Here is a 25155-nt window from a genome sequence, read left to right on the forward strand (position 1 = left end):
CTCTGGCCCGCTGTGTCATCCTCCACCCTTTGTTCTCCTCCAGCCCGCTGTGTCCTCCTCCTCCAACGTCCTCAGTTCTCCTCCGGCCCGCTGTGTCCTCCTCCTCTGTCCTCAGTTCTCATCTGGCCCGCTGTGTCCTCCTCCTCCCCCATCCTCCATTCGCCTCTGGCCCACTGTGTCCTCCTCCTCCCCCATCCCCAGTTCTCCTCTGGCCCACTGTGTCCTCCTCCTCCCCCGTCCTCCGTTCTCCTTCGACCGCTGTGTCCTCCACCCTCAGCCAGCTTCCCTCCTTTTCTCTCCCACAGGCTATGGGTCCTCCTCCCCCTTTGTTCTCCTCTGGCCCGCTATGTCCTGCTTCTCCTCCATCCTTCGTTCTCCTCTGGCCCACTGTGTCCTCCTCCTCCCCAGTCCTCCGTTCTCCTCCAACCTGCTGTGTTCTCCACCCTCAGCCAGCTTCCCTCCTTTCCCCTCCGGTAGGCTTTGGGGGGATGTGTTAGGATGGAGAGTGGAGGAAGGGAGCGGGTAAATATGTAATTTACTGGCCTCTTCCTTTTCTGAATTGGACATAGTGATCATTATTGAACACTCTATGTCCTGTAATAACTGAACTGAGTAACCTGTGTGTTACTCTGTTTCAGTTTATGAATAGACGGGAGCCGCTGTCTCCTGTCCATTCATCTTCAATGCTGAGAAAGGGACTGGGCAATCTGTGTCTCTGTGTCCCTTTCTCTGTATCAAAGGGGAGATGTCAGGGGTCTGATATCTCACCAAAGACCACTGACAAGGCTGATAATATATATATATATATATATATATATATATATATATATTATCAGCCTTGTGTGTATATATATATATTGCAAAAAGTATTAAAAAATAAAATTCTAAAGAAATTCTAAAAAATATAATTCTAAAAAAATAAAATAGAAAAACTACTGACACCCCCTCCCTCCCTGCCTACAGTGCCCACTGCAACAACTCCCCCCACCCCAAAAAAAACAAATGAAATTGTAAAAAAAAAATACATAAAATAAAAAAACTGGCACCATCCACTTCTCTACTGACACCAACATCTGCCCTACTGTCACCGTCCACTCCCTTCCTAGCAAACTCTCACGAGAGTGAGAGAGAGAGCTGTGCATGATGTCATAAGCCTAGGCTAATGACCAGCCAAGAAAGAGGAAGTGGGCTGTATAAGGCATTTACAGGCAGAAAAATCCAAAGTTAAAACGACAAGGGCAGAAGATTTAATAGATGGAAAGATGAAAAATTACTCAAGGTCTGCTTTAACTTTGTACCTGTCTGATGACAAAAACTTTACAAAGGTGCTGACAAGTAGCTAATCCAGGGTTTCCAAATTTTGTCAAATATGGCTCGTTCGCCAAGTAAGGTTGCCGAGAGGCATTCATTAACCATGATCCTTGACAGCTTGGTTTTCAACAAGTCGAAGGGGACCACGAAAGACCTCCGGGAACCTGGCTATAGCAATCCTAGCTGCTGTAAAATTAAACTAATTAAATACTAATCCAAAATCGTTTTAACTTTTGGACACGACTACCAATTATGTAATACTGTTCCCTCCATGCCACAACCTGGAAAGCAAGAGGAGGAAGCCCCTGGGACGTACGCCCCCAGTCTCACCGGTACCGTGTACCATCTCATTAAAACTTTGTAATTTGCTTCAATCAGTTAGGTATTTATGTATGATTTCGGGTCACACTGTGTCATCTCGAGCCACTCATCTAATTCAAATGTCTCCCCCAAGTCTTGTTCCCACTTAACCATATAAAACAATTTTTCCGACTTGGAAGTAAAAATATTATAAACATTGGAGGCGCGACCAGTACATTTATCAAAGAACTTACACAAATACTCCAATGAGGTAGAGGTGGAGAGATCTGACGTGCGCTGTAGAGTCTTCAGGAATTGTACAATCTGAATATGATGAAAGATCTGAATTTGGGAGTTGGTGTTTTTCTCAAAGAGTTTGTTTGGATAAGATACCTCTGTTATCATAAAGATCGGCAATACGTAGTTCACCTTTGTTTGTCCACCAGGCAAAAGCGTGGGGGCTGAGACCTGGAGTGAAGTTTGGGTTGCCCACCAAGACAGCCATAGGAGTGTGTGGAGACTTAAATTCATATGACTTTGTCAATCTATTCCATAGATTCAAGGAAAAGAACAGTGTAGGGCACATCATAGTCGGTCTATCCTTGGATCTCAGCCACATTAAGTGGCTAATCAGTTTCATGGGATACAAAGATTACTCAATTGTCATCCAAAGGGGTTGAGGTGACAATAAATGGTAGCAGATAATCTGTGCCAGCCACGCAGCATAGAAATATTTGGCGAAATCCGACACTCCCAGACCGTCCCTCAATTTGGGTGTATATAAAGTGTGCTTATTCACCCGATGGCCCCTTATTCCCCCGTATGAATCTCAATACCCTGCATTGAAACTGTTGTAAATCCAGATTGATATGGGGAGTGTTCTAAACAAATATAGTAATTGTGGCAAATAATTAGTCTTTATTGTATACAGTCTACCGAACCATGACGTGCGGTTGTTATCCCATCGTTGTAGGTCTGCTGTCATCTTCCTATATAGGGGTCTTAATTTGCCTGATATAGAGTATTTAAATTGTGAGTTAGGAAAATTCCTAAGTATGAGAGAGCCTCCATTGGGGAAGAAATTCTGTATCAGTTTAACCGTGTCCGATTCCAGTGTCAGATTTAGGGCCAAAACTTTAGTCAATAGTTTGAAGTCCACATTAATGAGTGAGATTGGGCGATAATTAGCGCAATCTCCGTGATCTTTCCCAGGCTTAGGAATGACATGGATAAAGGCAGCATTTTTATGCATGGCTAAAGCAAATCCTATTTTCAGATCCTTGAAAAATGAACATAGGTGTTAAAAACTCAGACTACTTCCCATAATAATAACCTAAAAAGTCATCCGAGCTCGGTGCTTTTGATGGATGCAGACCCTTGATAGCTGCCCTAATTTCCCCCTCTGTAAAGTCACCTTCAATCAATTCTATGTGGTCTTTTGTTACCTGATGTAAAGGGATGTTTCGAAAAAACGCATCTGCTTGAACCGTGGGAAAGGTATTCGGTGCAGCGTATAATTTGGAGTAGAAGTCAAAAACTTTGTAAACAATTAGTTGTGGGTTTTGGGTCAGTTTTCTATTCCACAGCCGTAGTTTTCAGAAGGGCAGGGTTGGGTGGATGAGGGGTGAATTTTGTGCCTAGTCCACATGAGGGTTCGTCTTTTGTTCAAGCATAATTTTCCGCAACTCCTCCACTTGTTGTTGTATCACTTGTGTGTAGATGCGTTTAGTCCTGGACGCGATTTGAAACAACTTGCCCCGAATTGTTGCTTTGTTTGCTGCCCAATTAATGTTTGGGGAGGTGTCTGTGGCTTGGTTTTCATAAAAAAATTGGCGTATAGTTGTTTCTATTTCAGTATGGATAATTGGATCATTACGTAAGGTGGTGTTGGGACGCCATGCAGCGGGCATCAATTTGACCCAAAGGTCTCATAGTAAAATTTGAACTGGCGAGTGGTCAGACCACGATGCCTTCATTATTTTGGCCGAATTAATAAGAGGGAGCAATGATGGCAGCGTTAACAGATGACCTAGTTGAGAATAAGATTTATGAACCTCTGAGTATTGGGTATAGTCTCTGGTTGTTGGATTTAGATCCCTCCAGGTATCTGAGGTCATAAGAATTTAATATCAGTGCCAATTTACAGCCCTGTTTCGGGCTATGTTTCAGTATTGGTTTATGTGGATTAGATCTATCAAGAGCTTGATCCAGGAACGGGTTACTTTCTCCACCTATTACTACATGGCCCGCTATGTGAGGCATCAGAGCCTCCAGCATTGTGTCAAAAAATTTCCCTAGAAAACTAGGGTGATGTCTTGTTCATTAATTTTCCCAACCACCATGATGTACCTCCCTTCTTTGTCTTTAATTACCGTGTCAGGGGTGAACTTAATATTTTTAGCTATACAGGTCGCTACACCTCCCTTCTCTGGGCCATTAGATAAGTGCAAGGTAGGGAAGCGGGCATTTAGATATACAAGTTTCCTGGAGTAGCAAGATATTTGCTCTTCATTTGTGATATTGTTGGAAAGCCATCGCGTGCTTGGTTGGGGAATTCAGACCCTGTACCTTGTGAGTTAAAACGAAACATTTAGCTGATAGAGTGCTCAATATAATGGTTCGATAGACTGTAGATGCCTGTTATTGGTCCCCATCTTTTCATCCGGTGTTCCACAACACCGTATGGGAACCTCTGGTATTAGGAGAAAGGATGCACTCGAATGAAAGGAAAGTAAAGATGAAAGAGGGAATGAGAAATTAGTGTTAGAATTCAACACACCGAGCAGGTTTATATCGGTGAACATAAAACTATTTAATAGTTTACTCTCATGAGATAGAGAAATGTGCCCTGGGCCCTTTCCATGCAAATGATAATTAGAGAAGAGGGGTAACCGACAGGCCAGACTAATTTACTTGTATATTTATACTGGCCTGGCGTATAAGTAAAACAACAACTACAAGGCAGGCGTAATCTGCACTCTCAAAACAATATCAAGTCAATTAACAAGGCAAACTCCTGTAATAAGGCAGGGCAGAAGTGATCATGTTCATCGAAATCAGAATTGAGAACAGTGTAGAATCTAGAAACAGCAGATTTTTAGTAAATCTGACTAATGTCAGCTAGTCGCTGATTCTGATTAGGAGTAGCAGGGTCCTCCATATGGTTCTGCAGCTGGGGAAGATCTCTTAGGTGGAGATCCACCTCGTTGGGACCACAGAGGCGAGATTGGTTGTTCTCTGGCTTGCCGGGTGCTGGGAGATTGAGAGTCCCTGGAGATCAGACCAAGATTTTGCAGGACGTCCTCACCTTCTTGGAAGATGACAAAAGGAATGCAAATTGTCCTTATAAGTAAAAGACAGGCGAAAAGGAAATAACCACCGGTACTTTATTTGTCAATAACTGTTTCAACGAATGTCTCTTCTGGCCGCCGACATGACTTTTTCCTTGATCTTATAAAAGTGAGGTTTAAAGCGGAGTTCCACCCAAAAATGGAACTTCCGCTGTCCAGATCCCCCCCCTTCGGTGTCACATTTGGCAGCTTTCTGGGGGGCAGATACCTGTCTAATACAGGTATTTGCTCCCACTTCCAGCGAAAGCTACGCTATGTCTGGCCCCCTCGTCCTTCCCCCCCCCGCTGTCTTCTGGGAGACACACAATTCCCTGAAGACAGCGAGGACTACTCAGAAAGTGCAGCGCAACTCACGCAAGCACAGTAGGGAACCAGGCTCTGAAGCCGCAAGGCTTCACTTCCTGATTCCCTTACTAGCAATGCCATCACCTCCACCTGGAGCTGAGGGACATCGTGGGTGCCCTGGACAGGTAAGTGTCCTTATTTTAAAAATTCGGCAGCTGCAGTATTTGTAGTTGCTGACTTTAAAATTTTTTTTTTTAGGCGGAACTCCATTTTAACTATCACCTCTCTGGGTAGACCATCCGACCTCAGAGCCGTTAGAGCACGATGCACCCTATCAATCTCCAAATGATGACGAGAGATGTCTGGAATCAAGTCCTGCATCAGAATATGTACTGTATCCCCCAGGTCCACAACCGATTTTGGCAGTCCGCGTATCCTAAAATTATACTGCCTGGACCTACTTTACAAATCTTCTATTTTAGCGTTAGCATGGTCCAGTTACTCTTGTAAGGAAGAAATCATGGTGGAAGTCTGGTTGACATTACTCACCAATATTATGAAGATCGCCCTTCAGTTCTGCTGTGATTATTGTGTTTGCCTTGGATAACTCCTGCTGGAGTAAAGCGGAGAAACAGGCTAACAATGCAGCATCCCCTGAATAGGGGGCTGGTGATGAGGGTGGAGGTTGTTCCTGAATGGAACTAGTCTGACTCAAGGCTATCGCAGCCAGATCTGCCATATGTATGTCCCTGGATGAGGCAGGAGACACTGCATAATCCAAGCCACCCCCTTGAGAGGCTGAGGCAGAACAAAATTGGGGGAGCTCACCTCTTGGTAGTGGTGTCACCTCATCCTGTGACTGAGATAAGAATGGGTCTGGCATCTGGCTTGTCTTTAAGGCTGCGCAGAGTGATGAGAGGTCAAGCAGTGTGTTGACTGAGCCACGTGCATGGCTCTCTTTTGACCCAATGCCATCTTGGAAGGAAGAGACTGGTGTTGGTTTGGAGCCAGGCGTCCTGATCGGACAGTACTGGAAGATTGCGGCTGCTTCTTTTTGTTCACTCCCGTTGTCCTTCGCTGCATGGTGCGCTTCCCAGGCTGGAGGGGGTAATAGTGTCACCCCTCTTGCTGATTGTAGCTCGGAAAGGCCATTGCCGCTCGGTCAGACCAAGTCCTCTCCCACTTTGATCTCTTTTTACAGTTTTAATGAACCAGTTACTCTGCTGTTTAATTTGATAATTTTGTAGGAAAAATATATGTTTTGATTTGGAAAAAAAATCTATTAACAGTAATTTAACATAAAAAGAAGAAATAGCTCCTTAACCTACATAGCTAAACTAAGCCCTTGTACACACGGTCGGACATTCCGACAACCAAATCCGTCGGATTTTGTCCGTCGGATTTTGTCCGACGGATCTTGTCCGAAACTGTTGCATACACACGGTCGGACAAAGTTGTCGGAAAATCCGATCTTTCAGAACGTGATGACGTAATTTTGTTACGATGGGACTACGTTCAGGCTAGTAGCCAATAGCTTTGATTTAGGAATTTGATCTGAGCATGCGTGGCACTTTGTCCGATCAGAATTCTCTACACATGATCGGAGTATGTCCGATCAGAGCACTTTGTCGGACAATATTTCCAGCAAGTTGGAAAATTTGGTCTGACGGATATTCCGACGGAAACAGTCCGATGCATACCACACACAGTCGGAATATCCGACAAACCGCTCCGATCGGACACATTCCGACGGAATCTCCGACCGTGTGTACAAGGGCTTAAAATGTTTGCTACCCCAGCATTTCAAATTTCTGATATGTGTATATCTGTTGTACCATATACTTGTGTATATGTGTATATCTGTTGTACCATGTACTTGTATGAAAAAGTGTCCTGTTCACTTTGTATTGTTTCCTGTATTTGAAATTCCTGTTGTTCCTGCCATTCCCTCTGTTTCCCTCTTAGAAACTGACCATACTAAGCAGGAGAGCACATCGTGGTCCGTTCCCTAGCTATGCTGGGAACTCAGCCTGCTCTCCTATAATTAGACTTGTCCTGACACCCCCCCCCCCCCCCCCCCCCCGCGCACAGCCATTTACTGGGAAGCTCAGTGTGCTGTTTCTTCTTCTCCCCGGTTCTTATGCAGCTGAGAGTGGAGGCAACAGAGGGAATAGGATCACTTATAAAACAGAGTATTTATAATGTGTTTCTTTTTATATCTATACACAAATGTTTTGCCTTTCATTTCAATTTTGAACTGAATGGGTTATTTTACAAGGTGGTCGTTTACAATCAGTTTATTAGCTGCCTATTGCAAGAGAGGAACTTTAGGGCAAATTACACTTATCTTTAAGAGAACTGACATAAAGCAAAAAAACTGTGTAATAAGACCCTGAGAGGTGCAGCCATTTTCTGAATGTATTTGGTGCATAAGTCACAGAATAGCAGCTTCCATATCAGTCTACTCATGCAAGTCTTCTGTTTAGTGACACAACCACACTTACATTTTTTTTTTTTAAATGGTATTAAAAATTAACAATGGACTATTGAGTTTACACTGCATTCTTATAGGCTCCGTTCACACTAGTGCGATTTCATATGCAAGTTGCACAGAATGGCATCACAAGTTGTACTACATAATTACATTGAAAGTCGGATCAAAATCAGATTGCAGTAAACCTAGTCCTATTACTATGTAGTAACGTAGCCCAGAGTACTACTGTTACCGTACTGTATATGCTGTTCTATTTCAGGTGTATTATTTATGTTACTGGGCTTCATATGAAGGCCATATTGTCCTAAACACACACTGTGTAAGTTGTTGGCAAAATGTGAGCACCAAAGATTTTCAAAAGGAGAAAGGTGTTCTACACAAATGTGCACATTTCTCCGAATTGTCTGTAATCACCCGACTTGCGCTTAATAGTCCAGTAAATTTCTCATTTTACAAAGGATATTTGTGCTATAAATTGCAATGCGTTTAACTCTGTTCTCTGTTTTGCAGTATGTGCTGAAGCATTTAATCCAGATGAAGAAGATGATGAGACAGAAAAAAGGGTATGTAAAGCTGACATGTGAAGAAGTACTAAGTGAATGAAATTACATGTTAGTTTATGTTATTTTGTTACAAATCATACAACATCTGGGGCACAATGTATTGGAATGCATTTTTGCACATATCCTTATGTGAATGATCTGGTTACATGAATGCTAGTTTAGGCACTTGAAAGTACAAAGTGTCCCTGCAGATTAGGGTATTGGCAGCTGTGAGGAAAATACTGTTTTCTTAAATGACCATCAAGGGACAAAGGAACAGTAGAATTCTGGAACCTTAGGTTATACTACTCATTTTGGGAGGAATTGGACACTGGTAGACAAAAAAAGGTAATTGACCCGCAAATTATAGACCCACCCATTCCCATGATGCTTCAGCTTTTTGCTAGTGTCCTAGGAGGATGGACATCTTTTCTATTTAGAGAAAAGTATACCCATTTGTATCAGCTGGTCCTCTGCACAGTTTTGGAGGGTGTACCTGGACCTAGCTGGATTTAAGGATTCGTCACTCTTCTATGTCTTAGGTTTACTTCGATTTGTCCTTGCTGCCACCTAATAGTGACTTAGTCACAAGCGGCTCTGCAGTTGATTATGAGTGCTGTGGGTGTTTGTTTATTGCTTTGTCTTGTTTATACCATAGTATGACACACCTTAAGCACAAAGGCACTCCAGTTTCCAAATTTTTCTTGGATCGCAGGATTTTATAACCAAAATCTCTGGCATGATTAATAATCCACTCTACAGCCTCTTGTTCAGAGGAGTTTCTCTAATATTTAGGAAGCTGTTGCAACAGCAACATAGTCATCTATGGATGAGGCCGAGTCTCACTATTCCTTTTTGGAGTTTTAGAGTTTTGCAGTTTGTGCCTGAGGAGCCTCAGATGGCTGACATACCTCCTAGTCTTAAAGATAGTATTTCTGTTATTGACATATCATATACATATGTAAAACTGGAACAACCTGCTTCTGAAACCACTCCTGTTACCAGTCTGGGCTCCCTTACAGGTTCCAAAACTGTCAAGCCCTTTTATCTACATTTGGTATTAAAACCTATTTTGTATAGGGATTGGAAAACTGCTGACAAATCATTTTTTTCCCCAAAATGCTTTGCAAAAACCCATGGAAGAAGAGTTTACTAAAAAGTGGGCCATTTCCATTGTGGACCCAGCCTTTTCTTGTCTAAATGGAATTATGACTGCTCCTATTGAGGATATTTCGATATTTAAAGGCCGAGTTGACAAGCATCTTGAAACTCTTTTAAAATTATTATTTTCCTTAGCAAGTTCTGCCCTGATGCTTGCTATTGCTGTCATAGCAATCTGGCAGACCCTAAATGTGTAGTTCAATGACATAGCTAAGGACCACGGAGCCACTCTTACTGATCATTCAGATATGAAATGATTGCAGCTTAGGCCTGCTGTACTGCACTTATGTTTTGATTGTTTAATGGACATTGTCTGTCTATTTCACAAAATTTGCCTCCTGTCTATTAATATGCAGAGGGCCTTCTGGCTAAAATACTGGTCTGCAGAACAACAATGGTAAAAGAGATTACTCCACATGGCCTTTGATGGTGAATGCCTCTTTGGGGCTTCCCTCCATAACTTTATCAAAGGAGTCACTGGCAGTAAAAGGACCTTTTTATCACAACGAAAGTAATATAAGCCCCCAACTGCACAACTTATTCCACCTCTGAAGGCAAAAGCGTTCATTTAATTTCTCCCAGGCCTCAGGCCAAAACTTATGATCTGGGTAGTTCTTAAATCCTGGTCTTCCATGTCCTCCACACAGGCAAAAACTTGCAGTTAGGAAACCGCCACACTTTCCAAAGTGAGGGGATGTTGATTAGTCTTTGCTGACATCTGGACAATCAGCATTTCCAATGTGGTGTTCAGGGAGTTCAAACTGGAGGTCCAATCTCTCTCTCCACCAATTTCCTTTTATCAAATCTACCAACCTCTCCACAAAGGCTTACAGATCTCTGTGCTGCCTTGGCAGAACTCCTGAGTCAAGAGGTCATTGCCATTGTTTCTCAAGCGGAAAGGTTTTAAGGTTTTTACTTGAACCTGTTCACTATTCCCAAAGCCAAAGGGGCTTCTGCCATATCCTGGATCTCAAGGCACTCAATGCCTTTATTCAAGAGCATAACTTTCACATAGAATCCAACAGATCAGTCATTGCCTCCCGCTGTCTGGGGAATTATCTGGCTTCTGTGGACATCAAGGATGCATGCTTGCATGTCCTCATCTTTCCAGTAAATCAGCACAAAACAAGCTGTTTCCCTTCCTTTTGGTCTGTTTTCTGCAACTTTAGGGTTCCCCAAGGTCCTTGCTCTGGTGTTACATCATGGTATTATTTTCACAGGGCGATCTCGCTGTGGGATACCTAGACGATCTCTTTTTGAACTATCAGAAGTTATTGCTGTAACCAACTGATCACTTGGATTATCTGCATTTGATCTTGGAAATGACCTTTGCTGACCACACATGTAAAGATTTTCAGACAAGAATATTTGTACGAATATTTGCACAAAAATGTTTTCTACATTGGGTGAATGGATGATTGTCATTTTGAAAATTTCACTTGCTTTTAATGTTTTATTTTAATGTTTTATTTTGTAATTTCTGAACAAAAAACACATACACTGTCTGAAAATTTGCTGAATTGTGTAAAGTTTTCTTTTCGAATCCCTTGAATTTTCCCGTTACTGTGGTCAAAAACTAACGTTGATTTGACCTCACTAAACTAAAATTTGTACGTGTATGGCCAGCATAAGTGCAGAGTTTTCCTTTCTCAAGAAAAACCCCTTGTTCCAGTTCTAGACTTTACAGTCCAAGAGCTGTCCACTTTTGCATAAGAATTCTGGGTCTGCTGGTAACTTCCTTCTAGGAAGCCCCACTCCAGTTCCACCTCAGACCACCACTGCAACTCAACATTCTGACTACGTGGGACAAGAAAGTACAGTCATTGAACCTACCAGTGCACCTAACTCTTGCCTGTTGGCTCACCAACCCAGCTCCAGAATCAGGCAAATCCTTTCTTCCACTCACTTCAAAGATCCTTAATACAAATGGCAGCTTGCCAGGCTGGGAAGGCTTTCTGAAAACCCTGCGAATGCGGGGAACTTAGATACCAGCAGAAGCTCATCTCCCTATCTACATTCTGGAGCTTCGAATTACTCATCTGTCCCTTTAATGCTGGACTCCTCGACTGCACAGCCATCTGCTATGCATTCGGTCAGAAACCAGGAACCAAAAATCTTGTTCTAGAAGGAAAAGCAGGAATTATTTTGGCTTGGGCAGAACTTCACATCCCAGTCTTGTCCACTGTCCACATATTAAGGGTGGACAATTGGTAAGGGAATACGTCAGATATCAGTTCCTGCACTTGGGAGAATGGTCTGTTCACCCGGAAGTTCCAGGGTGTTTATTTCAGGTGGGGTGCTCCAGATATGGACCTTCTAGCCTCCAGGTTCAGCAAAAAACTGGACAGGTTTGTCTCAAGGTGCAAGTATTATTTGGAAGAAGCAGTGGATGCTCTGGTGGCTTTGCGGGATTAATACAACCTGATAAATTCCTTTTCTCCTCTGAAGCTCCTTATTGTCTGTTCTACAGGAGTGAAATGGAGGACATTCTGATGAGTCTCATAGCACTGAACTGGCTCAGGAAGACGTAGTACTCTGATCTCATCAATCTTCTAGCAGACATCCTGTGGGCCCATCCAGATCGTCTGGCTATTCTGCCTTAAATGTCAGCTTACTGCAATGCTTCACGGTCCCTAGCATTGAAGGCATGGCTTTTGAAACCAAAAGAACTAGGGCTCTTTCTGACTGGATCATGGTCATTTGCATGCTAGGAAAGCTAGGATGACTATATAATTCTTATGCCCTGTACACACGGTTGGACTTTCCGACAAAAAAATGTGCAATCGGATCGTGTTGTCGGAAAATCCGATTGTGTGTGGGCTCCATCGGACTTTTTCCGTCGGAATTTCCGACACACGAAGTTTGAGAGCTGGATCTAAAATTTTACAACAACAAAATCCAATTGTTTAAATTCTGATCGTGTGTAGACAGTTCTGACAGACAAAGTGCCACGCATGCTCAGAATAAATTACGAGACGAAAGCTATTGGCTACTGGCCCATTTATAGTCCCGTCGTACGTGTTCTATGTCACGGCGTTTAGAACTATCGGATTTTCCGACAACTTTGTGCAACCGTGTGTATGCTAGAAAAGTTTGGGCCAAAGTCCGTCTGAAAAAATCAGACAGATTTTGTCGTCGGAAATTCCGACCGTGTGTACAGGGCAAGTCACTCTAAAGCCCCATACACACTATCAGTTTTTCTGATGAGTTTTTCCTTCAGGTTTACCAAAACCATGTAGTGCAAGGGCCTGCCTGATTGCATACACATTGAAACTTTTGAGGTTTGACCTCATATTATATGGTTTTGGTAAATCTGAAGGAAAAACTTGCAGAAAAAACTGATAGTGTGTATGGGGCTATAGTCTTCCATCATACTGTATGTAGAAATCTTACTTTGCTTGGTGCAGGGGGAAAATATTTCATTCTATGGACTACTCAGTGGGACAAATCCTGACCTTTCTACAACCTGGACTGTATCAATACTTGACTTGGAGCACCACCAATGGACAAACTTAAGGTCTTGAGATCTTGTTTCAAAGACCAATTGCTTTGGTTTCCCCCATCAAGGCTATTTTCCAAGGTGTAGCTCACATAATCGTGCTTGTGCAATCTTGAATGACTCAGTGGAATCTCAATCTGGCTCTCTCTGCTTCTTAAAGACCTCCTTTTGAACCAGTCAGAGATTGCCCTGTGTGAATTCTATCTTAAATTGGCTTTCCTCATTACCATCACCTATCTTGTAAAGATTCCTTTTGGTTTATTTACAAGGATAAGATTGTTTTAAAGCCTATAGCCTAGTCTTTTTTCTTTTTCTAAGATGGTCTCTTTCTTCTACCTTGACTACGACAATGTTTTTCCATGTCTTTGTCCTACTCTGGTTCATCCTAAGGCGATACCCCTCCATTGCTTGTATGTGCTTCGCTTTCGGCTGTATTTTATTGCAGACAAACTGGCTTGACTGTTTGTCATTCTGGGGTCCCCACAAAGGACAACCTGCTTCCAATTCCACTATTTCTTGTCACTGGTCATTTGTTCAAGCCTACCAATGCAAGGATAAGGTTTGACTCTTTCCAGTCAAAGCTTACTCTACCAGATCTGTGAGTGCATCCTGGACTTATAGGCATCGAGCATCTGTTTCCCATATTAGCAAGTCCACCACTTGGTCTTCTGTTTGCACATTTTCTAAGTTTTATACCAGGTGAATGTTCAGGCACCTTCAGAAGCAAGCCTCAGACATTAGGTCCAACAGACAGCTCATTAAGCTGCAGACATCTCCCATTATTTTTGTTTTAATGTTTTTTTTTTTTTTGATTTGTTAGTGTTATACAAGGCTGGCCTTTTTGTTTGCTGGTGTCAAATTCCTCTTAAAGACAGCAGTATAACTCAATGTTCCTAAATTTCACTGTTCCTGTGTCCCTTGGGAAACAACAAGAAAAGGATTTTACATTGACTACAAAAATCCTGTTATTTGCATGTATAAATCAGACTTGATGTTTGAAGAGGTTGAAATTAAATAGCAGCCAATAAATGTATGTGTTTTTAGCTTTCTTTAATGCAATTACCTCAATTATTGGCACACTTTCCTCCAAAACTCATTCCATATCTTTCTAATGTCTTCTTTTTCTTCTCTGTTATAACTTAAAACTGAGCTCTGAGCAGATACAATACATAAAGATTAATGTGGCTCTGTAATCATTAATACATCATTACATTTATTTTGTTTTTAAATGCAACGGTGTAAGTACTTGAATTGGATCAGGTATGAGCCTCTTGTAGCCCCTCTACAGCAGGGCTGAAGTGTGAAAGGGTGAAGCAGCCAGTCAGTTTATGTGCTGACAACGAGCATAGGGGAAGAAAGCAGACTGACAGAAAGATGAGCTCATCCCCGTGCTGCTTCTCCTTTCACTGTCCAGTAACAGGCTGGAGTAGGTCCAGGACAGTCTGGGCACAGAGAAAGTTGGTAGAATGATGCTGGACATCCGCCTGAAGGCATCTTGTAGTGAAAAGAAGTACTGTGTGGAAGAGCTCTGGATTGAAAGTGTACATTGCAGCAAAAGCAGCTTTTCTATTTTATCTTTGAATGGGCCATTCATTTTTATCTTGGTATTTTTGTCTGGAGTTTTGCTTTATTTATCAACAGTTTTGATTATTTTTGTATATTTTTTATGAATACAGTAGATTGTGTGCTGCTCCTAATTTTCAGAACTTTGAGGAAACAGTAAATGTCTCCACAGTATTCTCACTTTTGCGTGTGATGTATAGATCTGTAGAAGTAATTATTCTATTTAGGGCTAAACTTAAGCCCTAAAAAATGTAATATCTTGCAGTCCTTGAAGTGATTATAAATGATCACCTTGTAAAGCAACCCATTCAGTTTGACATAAAAATGAAAGGCAAAACATTTGTGTACAAATAAAAACAAATCACATCCTGTTTGTTCTCAGCTGCATAAGAGCTGGGGGGACGGGGACAGCAGCACACTAATCTCCTCAGTGAAAGGCCATGCAGAGGGTGTGTGTCAGGACAAGTCTAATCATTGGAGGAGAGCAGGCTGAGCTCCTGACACATCTTAAGAACTGGCCACGGTGTGTTCTCCTGCTTAGTGTAGTCAGTTTTTAATAGGAAAGCAGAGGGCCTGTCAGGAACACCAGGGATTTCACACAAGGGAAACCATACAAAGAGAACAAGATACTTTTTTTCATACAAGTACAGCAGGCACATATCAGGAATATGGAATGTTAGGTTTACAAATGTTTAAAGGTTCACCTTTACCAACATGTTACACCTGTATTTAGGTAATCACCAGCCCCCTCACCCCCAGAGCCCCTACCCCTGTGACAGTGGGCAGAGGTTCTTCTCCCCACAGCCACTGTCACATTTAAAACTGGCACTGCTGTGTGGAGCCCCTCCCGCACAGCTGCATCATTCGTTCACAGCTACAGTGCCTTGAAAAAGTATTCATACCCCTTGAAATTTTACACATTTTGTCATGTTATAACTAAAAACTTTTTTATGATAGACCAGACAAAGTGGCACATAATTGAATCTGAATAAACTACTACTTGTAGTTCTCAAAAATGTTCTTAGCCTGAAATAAGAATGCTAATGTCGCCATCATATCTACGGACTGGTATGCTGCAATATATTACATTTTTTTGTTGAATTTATACAGTATATTCTTTAACAAAAGTGTTATGTACATGTACCTGTACATGTAAAAGAGTTTGTTGTAAAAAAGCAAACCGTGTCATTGTTTTTAAAACAAAAAGCTGTGAATTATTTAAGAAAAATTCAGTAAATTACTGCACTAGGGTGAAAGAGAAAAAAATGATAGATTTGTCTCTAGTTCCTGATTTCATTTGTGACTTTATTATGACATATTTTTTTCTTCCTAATTTGGATAAGATTATCAATCCAAAAACAGATGATCAGCGACAAAGACTGCAAGAAGCTTGCAAAGATATCCTTCTGTTCAAGAGCTTAGATCAAGTAAGTATTTTACATTTAGTTTTTTAACCACTTCAGCCCCAGAAGGATTTACCCCCTCCCCCTCCCTGACCAGAGCGTTTTTTTGCGATACGGCACTGTGTCAAGTTAACTGACAATTGCGCAGTCGAGCGACGTTGCACCCAAGCAAAAAAATTTTTACACAAATAGAGCTTTCTTTTGATGGTATTTGATCACCTCTGCGGTTTTTATTTTTTTGCGCTGTAAACAAAAAGTGAGTGACAATTTTTGAAAAAAAAAAAAACAATATTTTTTTACTTTCTGCTATAATAAATACTCCCAAAATAATATAAAAAAATAATTTCTTCCTCAATTTAGGCCGATATGTATTCTTCTGCATATTTTTGGTAATAAAAATCGCAATAAGGCGTATATAGATTGGTTTGCGCAAAAGTTATAGCGTCAAAATAGGGGATAGATTTATGGCATTTTTATTATAATTTTTTTTATTAGTAATGGCAGCGATCTGCGTTTTGTTTATCGTGACTGCGACATTGCGGCGGACAGATCGGACACTTTTGACACTATTTTGGGATCAGTGACATTTAAACAGGGAACAGTGCTATAAAATGCACAAATTACTGTGTAAATGTCACTGGCAGAGAAAAGGTTAAACACTAGAGGGCGATCAAGGGGTTAAATGTGTTCCCTCAGTGTTTTCTAACCGTAGGGGGAGGAACTCACTACAACATGACAGAGATCCCTGCTTCCAATGCTAGGCAGAAAAGGGAATTGCCTTGTTTACATAGGGATCTCCCCGTTCTGCCGCCCGCAGTTTAAAGGGGACGTACAGGTACGCCCATCAATAGGTTTGTATAAATAATCAATGAGCCATTAACAAGATTCGGTATTGACAAAGTTATCCGCTATAATACAGTTTTCAGAATACGCGATAAGCTGTTACTCGGTAGTATAATGATTCTTATTATACATAGTTCCATAGTTTAGATAATAACATGTTGACTCATATAAGTCAGAGATGTAAGAGTTTGAATTTTGTCTTTAGATAACTATACAGAAGCAAGGCACCGATAGGTCAGTATTTGGATAGAGAGAAGAAATAGGGACAAAAAGAGAGGGGGAGGAAATGGAAGGGGGGGGGGGGAGGTTAAATGGTTACTGTAAAACTGGAGCATAAATTGAGAACTAAATCAAAACAAATCAAACATATACACCATTTGTTTTGTATGTCGCTTTAACGACACTGACACTGATATTTTTTTTTTTTTTTACATACTTGTTTATTTACATCTTCCTCTCCTGGAAGGACTTGTGTGATAAAATAATCCTGACATTTAGGGCACTTTCATACTGAGCAGCGTCGGTCGGCGGTGGTAAAGCACCGCTATTTTTAGTTTTGGCTGCACTTTTCGGCCACTAGCGGGGCACTTTTAACTCACGCTAATGGCCGAAAAAGGGCTAAAAGCAGCGCTTTGCCAGCACTTCTACGGCGCTGCCCATTGATTTCAATGGGCAGGGGCACTTTAGGAGCAGTGTATACACCACTCCTGCAGCGCCTCAAAGATGCTGCTTGCAGGACTTTTTTGAGCGTCCTGCCAGCACACCGCTCCAGTTTAAAATCCCTCCAGCTTTCACATTGGAGTGAATGGAGAGGCACTTGCTCTTCTTGTGCAACACTGAGTGTGAAGTCTGGGCAAACAGCCAAGACAGATGATTGGAGGAAAGGCACGCACCCACTCCACATAGGCAAAGGAAGGAAGGAATGTGCAGAGCTCTGCTCTAACAAGTCAAGCTGTCTGCTAATCGATTTATAGCAACCTCCCACACACAAGTTTCAGGGTGCTTTTATCTCCTGTGTCAGAGAACTTGGCAGAGGTTATCATGATGATAACAGAGCTACTGAGCAGGAGAAAGCCATGGGACTCAGTGCTTTGAAGAGAGATAAGAAAACACTACTGATAGATGTGCCTAGCTCAAATTTCATGAATCTGGTTTACATCCACTTTAACTACAAAGTGAGAACAAGGGAGAGGTGAGTATAAATTAAACTTGGCACAGGGTCAGTAATCTTTTTAACCCACTGTCTGAAGATTTCAGTCTTTGTGACTTCTTAAAAGCAGTATGTTAATTGTCAGATTCCATTGTAAAATCCCATTATTCATGTCTTGTGTAGATAGAGTAGGAAAATATTTTTGGAACTGTTATCAGTCCTGTTTCTTTTTCTGTATATGTGTTACGTCAGCCAAATGGGGACAAAGGTTACTTCAAGTCCAGGCATACGACTTAATACTAAATCTAGTGCACAGTCATCCACCTATTTTTTTAATATGTGATTTAGAAAGTATTAAAGGCAACTAATATGATATGCATATTATCATAATCATTTGACACCCCAATTAGATTTTTGCAATTTTTTGCAAGTTCTTTCAATTTCAATCAAACTGTTTGATGGATCAGGTTAGTCCAACTCTTTAATTATAACTGGTTCAAGCTCTCACTTATATTTTACACATTAAGTAATTGGTACATATTCATTTGTATTGCAGCAGCAACAAAAAAGGTATATAAATATCTTAACATGTGTTGAATAATTGTTGACAGTGTGGGGGGTGTGCTTTCATTGGGTGCAGTATTTTAATTGCTCTCCCTACAATTTTTGTACAGATTTTGAGGATTGCCTACTCTACTCTCCTTAATTTTTGACAAAATGTTTTTCCTTAATTACTTAGGTCACACCTACATGGGCATTGTGTCACACCCTTATGCCGCATACACACGACCGGACTTTTCAACGTGCTAGGTCCGACGGTCTTCCCGACGGACTTTCGGCCTAGTTCTGACGGCCTTTCCGAATGAGCGGACATGGCCACACACAAGCACACCAAAGTCCGACGGATTTGAACGTGATGACGTACGACCAGACTAGAATAAGGAAGTTCATAGCCAGTAGCCAATAGCTACCCTAGCGTCGGTTTTCGTCCTTCGGACTAGCATACAGACGAGCAGATTTCTCGATAGGAACTGGGTCCGGCGGAAAAATTTGAAACGTTCTATTTCTAAAGTCCGTCTGATTTATGGACAGCAAAGGTCCGATGAAGCCCACACACGATCGAATTGTCCGGCGGATTCGTTCTGTTGGACCTTTGCTGTCGAAAAGTCCGGTCGTGTGTACGCGACATTATTGATGTTATATATATTTTGCTATTAGGTCACGCTAAGTGTTGTACTGTGAGGTTTATAATACTTCCATAACTATGGAATTTTCGAATACCTGCAACAATGGAATTTCACATAAACGTAAACTTGGAAAGCAGACTTGACAACAGCTCCTTATAATTCTTTCAAAAAATTTTTTTAACTTCTCCTGCAACATTTATTGTAGAAAGGTAGAAAAATGAAATGGTGATGTTGGGGTTATATGCCACATCTTTATATTGTGCTAAGTAACAGCCTGGAGTGACAGGTTTGTAATAGAAAAGAAAATTATAAAAATGTATTTCATTTCACATTATATGTATATTTATCTGTACTCTTTCAATAATATGTCATTTCCATTCTGTCCAAACTAGTTTTTGTAAGGCATGTATCTGTTCTGTAATTAACAAATTGAAAATATAAAGTTATCTAGCAAAACAACATGAAAGAGCAGCTCTAGAATAAAATGTGTTACATTAGGATCTAATTATTTTCTCAAGAGAATATCACTTGTGATCAGATGAGAGTGTTGCATGGCATAATTTGGAGACACTTGCTTTGACAGTATCAAAGAGACAAAGAATCAACATCGAAGGAAGAAAAATATTTAATTTAATCTATTCAGTGTATGTTGGAAATCATTCTCATTTCACTGAGCGCAAGAAAGCCCTGCTGAGCAGGAGAAGGATACTAATTACTTATGTGGGTGGCCATACAGCAGGAAGCCACTGTGGCGCACAGTACAATATGAGATTAAAGAAGGACTCCTGCATAAATTCTTTGAATCTAGAGTCAACAAAAAAAATGCCTTCAATCTGCAAATAACATCTATACATAAATGTTAAACTATAATTATTGGCCTCAATGATGGACTCATAATTGTATATTATGCTGTATTTTTTTTGCATATATACCGGAGTTGGACAAAAATATGGAAACCAGGTAAAAGAACTAAATCATTGCCTAATATGGTGATGGACCACCTTTGGTATCTAAGATTGCCTGCATTCTCCTGGGAATTGACAAATATAAGTCTTGAATGGTGGATAATGGAATCTGATACCACTCTTCATGTAAAAATGTTCCCAGAGATAAAAAACTAGCCTGAACCTTGTTCTCCACAATTGACCATAGTGGCTCTATGATATTGAGGTCCGGCAACTGCAGCACCCAGGGAAGATGCGAGACTTTGTCTGCATGCTCATCAAACCATGATTGGACAACACCAGCTGTGTGTATCTGAGGATTTTCGTCTTGATAAAGGCCACTGTCTTCTGGGAAATTATGTGTGCACATGGTCGACTAAAATGTGTACATAGTTGCTGGCAGTGACTCTACCTTTCAATGTGATGATGGGGTCTGCAGAATACCAAAATATGGCTGCCCAAATCATGATCATGCTTTATACTTGGCACAAGTCCTGGTTTGGGATGGTGTTCGACACACGTATAGTGGTTGGGAACACTGTGAAGCTTGATTCATCTTCATTGTACCATATTACAGTCTTCTACCAATCGATAGGCCATGATTTATGGGTGTTGCACCACTCTTTCCTCTTCTGAGCATTAATATTGGTCCCTAGTGGTTTGGCAATTGCAGCTCGCCCATGAATGGTTTGTTTATGGAGTTCCCTCTGCATGGGCTTTGGAAGACTGAGATTGAGCTCTGCAGCAGTTGTTTTCTTCTTCAGGGTCACAATCCTTGTCCTTGTATCTTTTTCGGTCAGTTGACCATGTCGACCGTTCTTATGCTTATCAGATGATGTTGTCCCAGAAACTGTATATGCCAGCATAACCTTTGATACTGTACCTTACGACACCGCAAATAAATTGGCAACTCCAGTCACACAGGCACAGCACCCACAATTTTCCCTCTTTGAAACTCAGTGAGCTCTGACATGACTCCCTATTACTAGCAGCACATGCAGTAAATGACAAAAGTGAGGCTTCTTACCTGTTAGCTAGGTGTTTCATCATGCAGTGGAAGCAAAAGAATGTTACATCACTTCCACTTTCAACATGAAATATGTCACTTTCACGCCTTCAAATCATGTAGTGTTTCAATATTTTTGTCAAACCCCTTAACTTAACTTAACATTTTTCAGAAGTCATAAGCCTGATCAGGTGGGTGCTCTTGCTCTGTAGTCTCCTCTCAGCAGTGGCTGGTCCTGAAGATACAGAGAGCAGTGCTGACGTAATGATGTTTACTTGGATAAATGACTATGGACATCATTCAGCATGCAAGACTGAAGATATCTTTTGGCCAAAAAAGATGTACTGCAGGGGACAGCTTCTGATTAAACATCATCATTTTTTTTCGTTTGTGAACCATATGAAGATAACATAAATGAGCCCAAAGTTGGACTTTAAACTCTGTTTGTATCCCTATTGTCACCTGGACAGAAAGTAAGGGGAAATTTCTGTAATTGTTACACAGGCAGCAATATCATTCTGACAGAGATTCTACATATTTCTCCTACTATTAGAAAATGTGCTTTTATTTATGGTCACATTAAATATTTACCTTCATTTCTTGTTCTGTCTGAAACCTGTCTCAGGACTCCATGTTTGTGTGAGAACAATTGTAACGAGTGTGGATATTACGCTTTAATGTCAGCATACAGTAATTGTGTTTGAGGGCAAGAAGTGCATTTACAATAAGATTAAAAACAGGATGTTTTACTTACCTGTGTGATGAGTTTCTTGGAATACAGTACAGGACTCATAGGCATATGTTTATGCAGCTACATTCATATGATTGTACATTGGCAAGGTAGAGCTGTGAGGGCCCCCATATAACCCCTCCAATTCCGAGCAATCCTCAGTTTTTAAGCAAGCAAACTGAGAGCCAGAGGGGTGGGTCCTGTATTGTACTCCAAGAAACAGATTTTGCAGGTAATTCAAAAATCCTGTCTTGTTTCTTGTACAGGACATAGGCATAGTCTTGAAGAGCTTGCAGGTCCAAAAGCAATACAAAAACAAGGAGCGAGCAAGGCAGTGAACAAACTCCAACTGGCTCAGTTAACAAAAGGTCAAGGACCTGAACTTATACAGCAAATTTGAGCACTTTGCTTTGAGGAACCCAGACAGAAGTACCAAGTGGCAGCCTTGCAAATCTGCAAAGCAGATGTGTGATGTTGATAAGATCCAGGAGGCAATGACAGATCTAGTGGAGTGTGCCGTAACATAAAATGGGGGACCTTATCCTGCAGAGAATAGGCTTGAACTATACTCTGTCTAATCCACCTGGCATGGTGGAACAAGAAGCAGGCAGTCCCTGTGAGAGCGCTCAGAAGGAACAAAAATGCAATCTAATTTCAAGAAGGACGCTATTTCTTAAAGATAAACTTATAAACACAGACCATCTCCAACGGTTGGGAGGTGACCACCTTCAGATTTTTAGGGGTTGGAGAAAAGGACAGCAGGACAATGTCCTAGTTACTGTAAGGTGAAAAGAGACCACCTTGGGCCTCAAAAAAACCCTTTTCTTGTTTAACAACAAAAATGGTTCTCTGCATGAAAAGGCAGCCATCTCTGACACCTAAAGAGCAAAGGTAATTGCAAAAAGGAAAAACAATTTTCGTTGTGAAGTTGACCAAGGGAATATCACTGATAGGCTCAAAAGGAGGCTTTAGAGGGCTAACAAGACCAGGTTGAAATCCTACAGTGCCATTGGATAATGTCTGAAGAGAGTGATGTGAGCGAACCCGTAAACAAGGGCTTTCGCCAGAAAGTGAGAGGCCAGCAGGCGCTGGAAGAGGACAGTCTGCCGTTGGCTACACTCCATGCCTACTCCATTAGGGGAGGAGAGAACAGTGGCTACAGGGAACACCCAGGAGGAATTTAAAGTGCTAGACTCAACTTACCACCTATTCCAATAGCTGCCTTCACAGAGGGGTCAACATAGCTCCCACACTTCACCTGCTTTAGAAAGGACTACCCCTGACTGGGCCACCCCTTGTGGGTTTCTATTGTCCTGGATCTTTATAACACCCTGCAGCTAACTACACATTTCACACAATGTGCTAATAAGGAGCACTGAGCCCAAGAGCCCAGTGTCTGAAACACGGTATAGGTCAGCCCTGCATCTGATCTCTGAAGCAGGAGGTCTCAATTGCGTGTCTAGTATAGTGATCTAGAAGCTGTGCCATTAGCCTGTGTGGATGGGGCACAACTGAATACTTGGAGCAGGATTCCAGATAGGAATCTTCCAGAAGAAGCCAGAATTCTCATCCAGGAGAGAGAGGAGACATTCAGCACCTAAGGACACTAGAAAAAAATTGACCTGATCAAACAGCCTTTTTATGAAAGGGCCCTAATCTAGACATTCGTCTAAATTGCCCTTGCCTTTAAAGCCCAAGAGGCTACTGACTGGCAGTGAGGGAGTGATGCGATGCCTCCTCACCACCTGTTTCAATCCCATTTTTGCCAACAAATGTGCCGCAACCGCATGCCACCCGGGGATGCATGCCCCCCCCCCCCAACCGTAAGTCTAAACAAAGCCTAAGGCCTTGTTCACGTAGGGCATACCACTACAGGGCTGTGTTTAGCTGTAGAGGACGGCACAGGTGTTCCATGCATCCCCATGCAAGCAGTCACATTGATGTCAATTGGGACACAGCAGCTCCACAGGAATACACAGGTGTTCCATGCATTCCTGTGCAGGCAGTCCCATTCATTTCAATTGAGATGCAGCAGCTGCAAGGACACAGCCACTGCTCCAAACTTGACATCCACATGGGTGCATGTCCCTGAACTCACCCTGTCTGAGTTTGGGTCCATGCATCTACACCCGCATGGATGTCAGATCTGTCCTTGCAGCTGCTGTGTCCCATTTGACATGAATAGGACTGCCTGCACAGGAATGCACAGAATACCTGTGTATCCCCATGCAGGTTAACACGGCCCTCCATGGGCATATGCTTTAGCACACCCCCACTAAACGAGGCCTTAGTAGGAATTTAGCAGGAATTACGTAAGTTGTATTAAGTTTATGTGTGCAAATAAGGATTTTAGTGTTTTATTTAGTTAAAATAGTGATTTGATACACGTTTGCCTTAATGGGCTTTAAAAATCAGTAGCACCTTCTTTTTATTCTACTGGTCATGTGCTTTCAGAAAATATATGGTTTGGGGGTCTTTCACAAATTCTGAATGCTGTAAGCGAAAAATTAAAACCTTTAGATTATTAGAAAAATGTGGATATTTAAATTTTTGCATACGTTCGATTTTAACCATTTTGCAAAAAGGCGCAATGTAAAAATTACAAATATTTGTTATTTATTAACTCCATACAGGTTAAGATTTTATATTTAGTTGGAAAATAGGAATTTTGTAAAATTAGCTGTGTTTTTATCTGCTAATAATGGTTTTAGTGTATTTTAACGAAAATATTGTTTTGATAAACATTTGAGACAATACCGAGGGGCCTAAAATTTTTGTAGCATCCTCTTTTTATTCCAGAGTTTATATGCTTTCAGAAAATATATGGTTTGGGGGGTCCTTTAAGAACTTTGGGTACGTCCGATTTTCACCATTTTGCAAAAAGGCGGAAAATTTAAAATTAAAATTTACAAATATTTGTTATTTATTAACTCAACACAGGAAAATCTTTCATATTTAGCAGGAATTTTGTAAAATTATGTTTTTATCTGCTAAAAACTAAAACACTAATAATGGTTTTAGTGTATTTTTAGCGACAATATTGTTTTGATAAACATTTGTGCAAATAACGCGGGGCACCTTCTTTTTATTCTAGAGGTCATATGCTTTCAGAAAATATATGGCTTTGGGGGTCTTTCACAAATTCTGAAAGGGAAAATTAAAACCTTCAGATTTTTAGAGAAATTTGGATTTTTACATTTTTGAGTATGTTCAATTTTCACCATTTTGCAAAAAGGCACAATGCAAAAAATTTTTAATTTATTTATTTATTAACTCCATACAGGTCAATCTTTTATATTTAGTAGGGATTTAGCAGAAATGTTGTCAAATTAGCTGTGTTTGTATCTGCTAATAATGTTTTTTGTGTATTTTTTACGAAGATATAGT

General features: G+C 41.2%; 1 protein-coding gene across 2 annotated transcripts in view; it reads left to right on the plus strand.

The window, feature by feature from the left end:
* Nucleotides 1-25155, plus strand: part of PRKAR2B (protein kinase cAMP-dependent type II regulatory subunit beta) — a 185788-nt gene that overhangs the window by 124984 nt on the left and 35649 nt on the right. For both annotated transcript variants that reach the window (XM_077472423.1, XM_077472424.1), the window contains 2 exons: nucleotides 8251-8303; nucleotides 15849-15932. In XM_077472423.1, coding sequence (XP_077328549.1) covers nucleotides 8251-8303; nucleotides 15849-15932 — 137 coding nt within the window. The remainder of the gene's footprint in view (nucleotides 1-8250; nucleotides 8304-15848; nucleotides 15933-25155) is intronic.

The sequence above is a fragment of the Lithobates pipiens genome, unplaced genomic scaffold, assembly GCF_037356315.1.
Source record: "Lithobates pipiens isolate NorthernLeopardFrog02 unplaced genomic scaffold, aLitPip1_a1.2 Scaffold_8, whole genome shotgun sequence".
In the NCBI taxonomy this organism is placed as follows: Eukaryota; Metazoa; Chordata; class Amphibia; order Anura; family Ranidae; genus Lithobates; species Lithobates pipiens.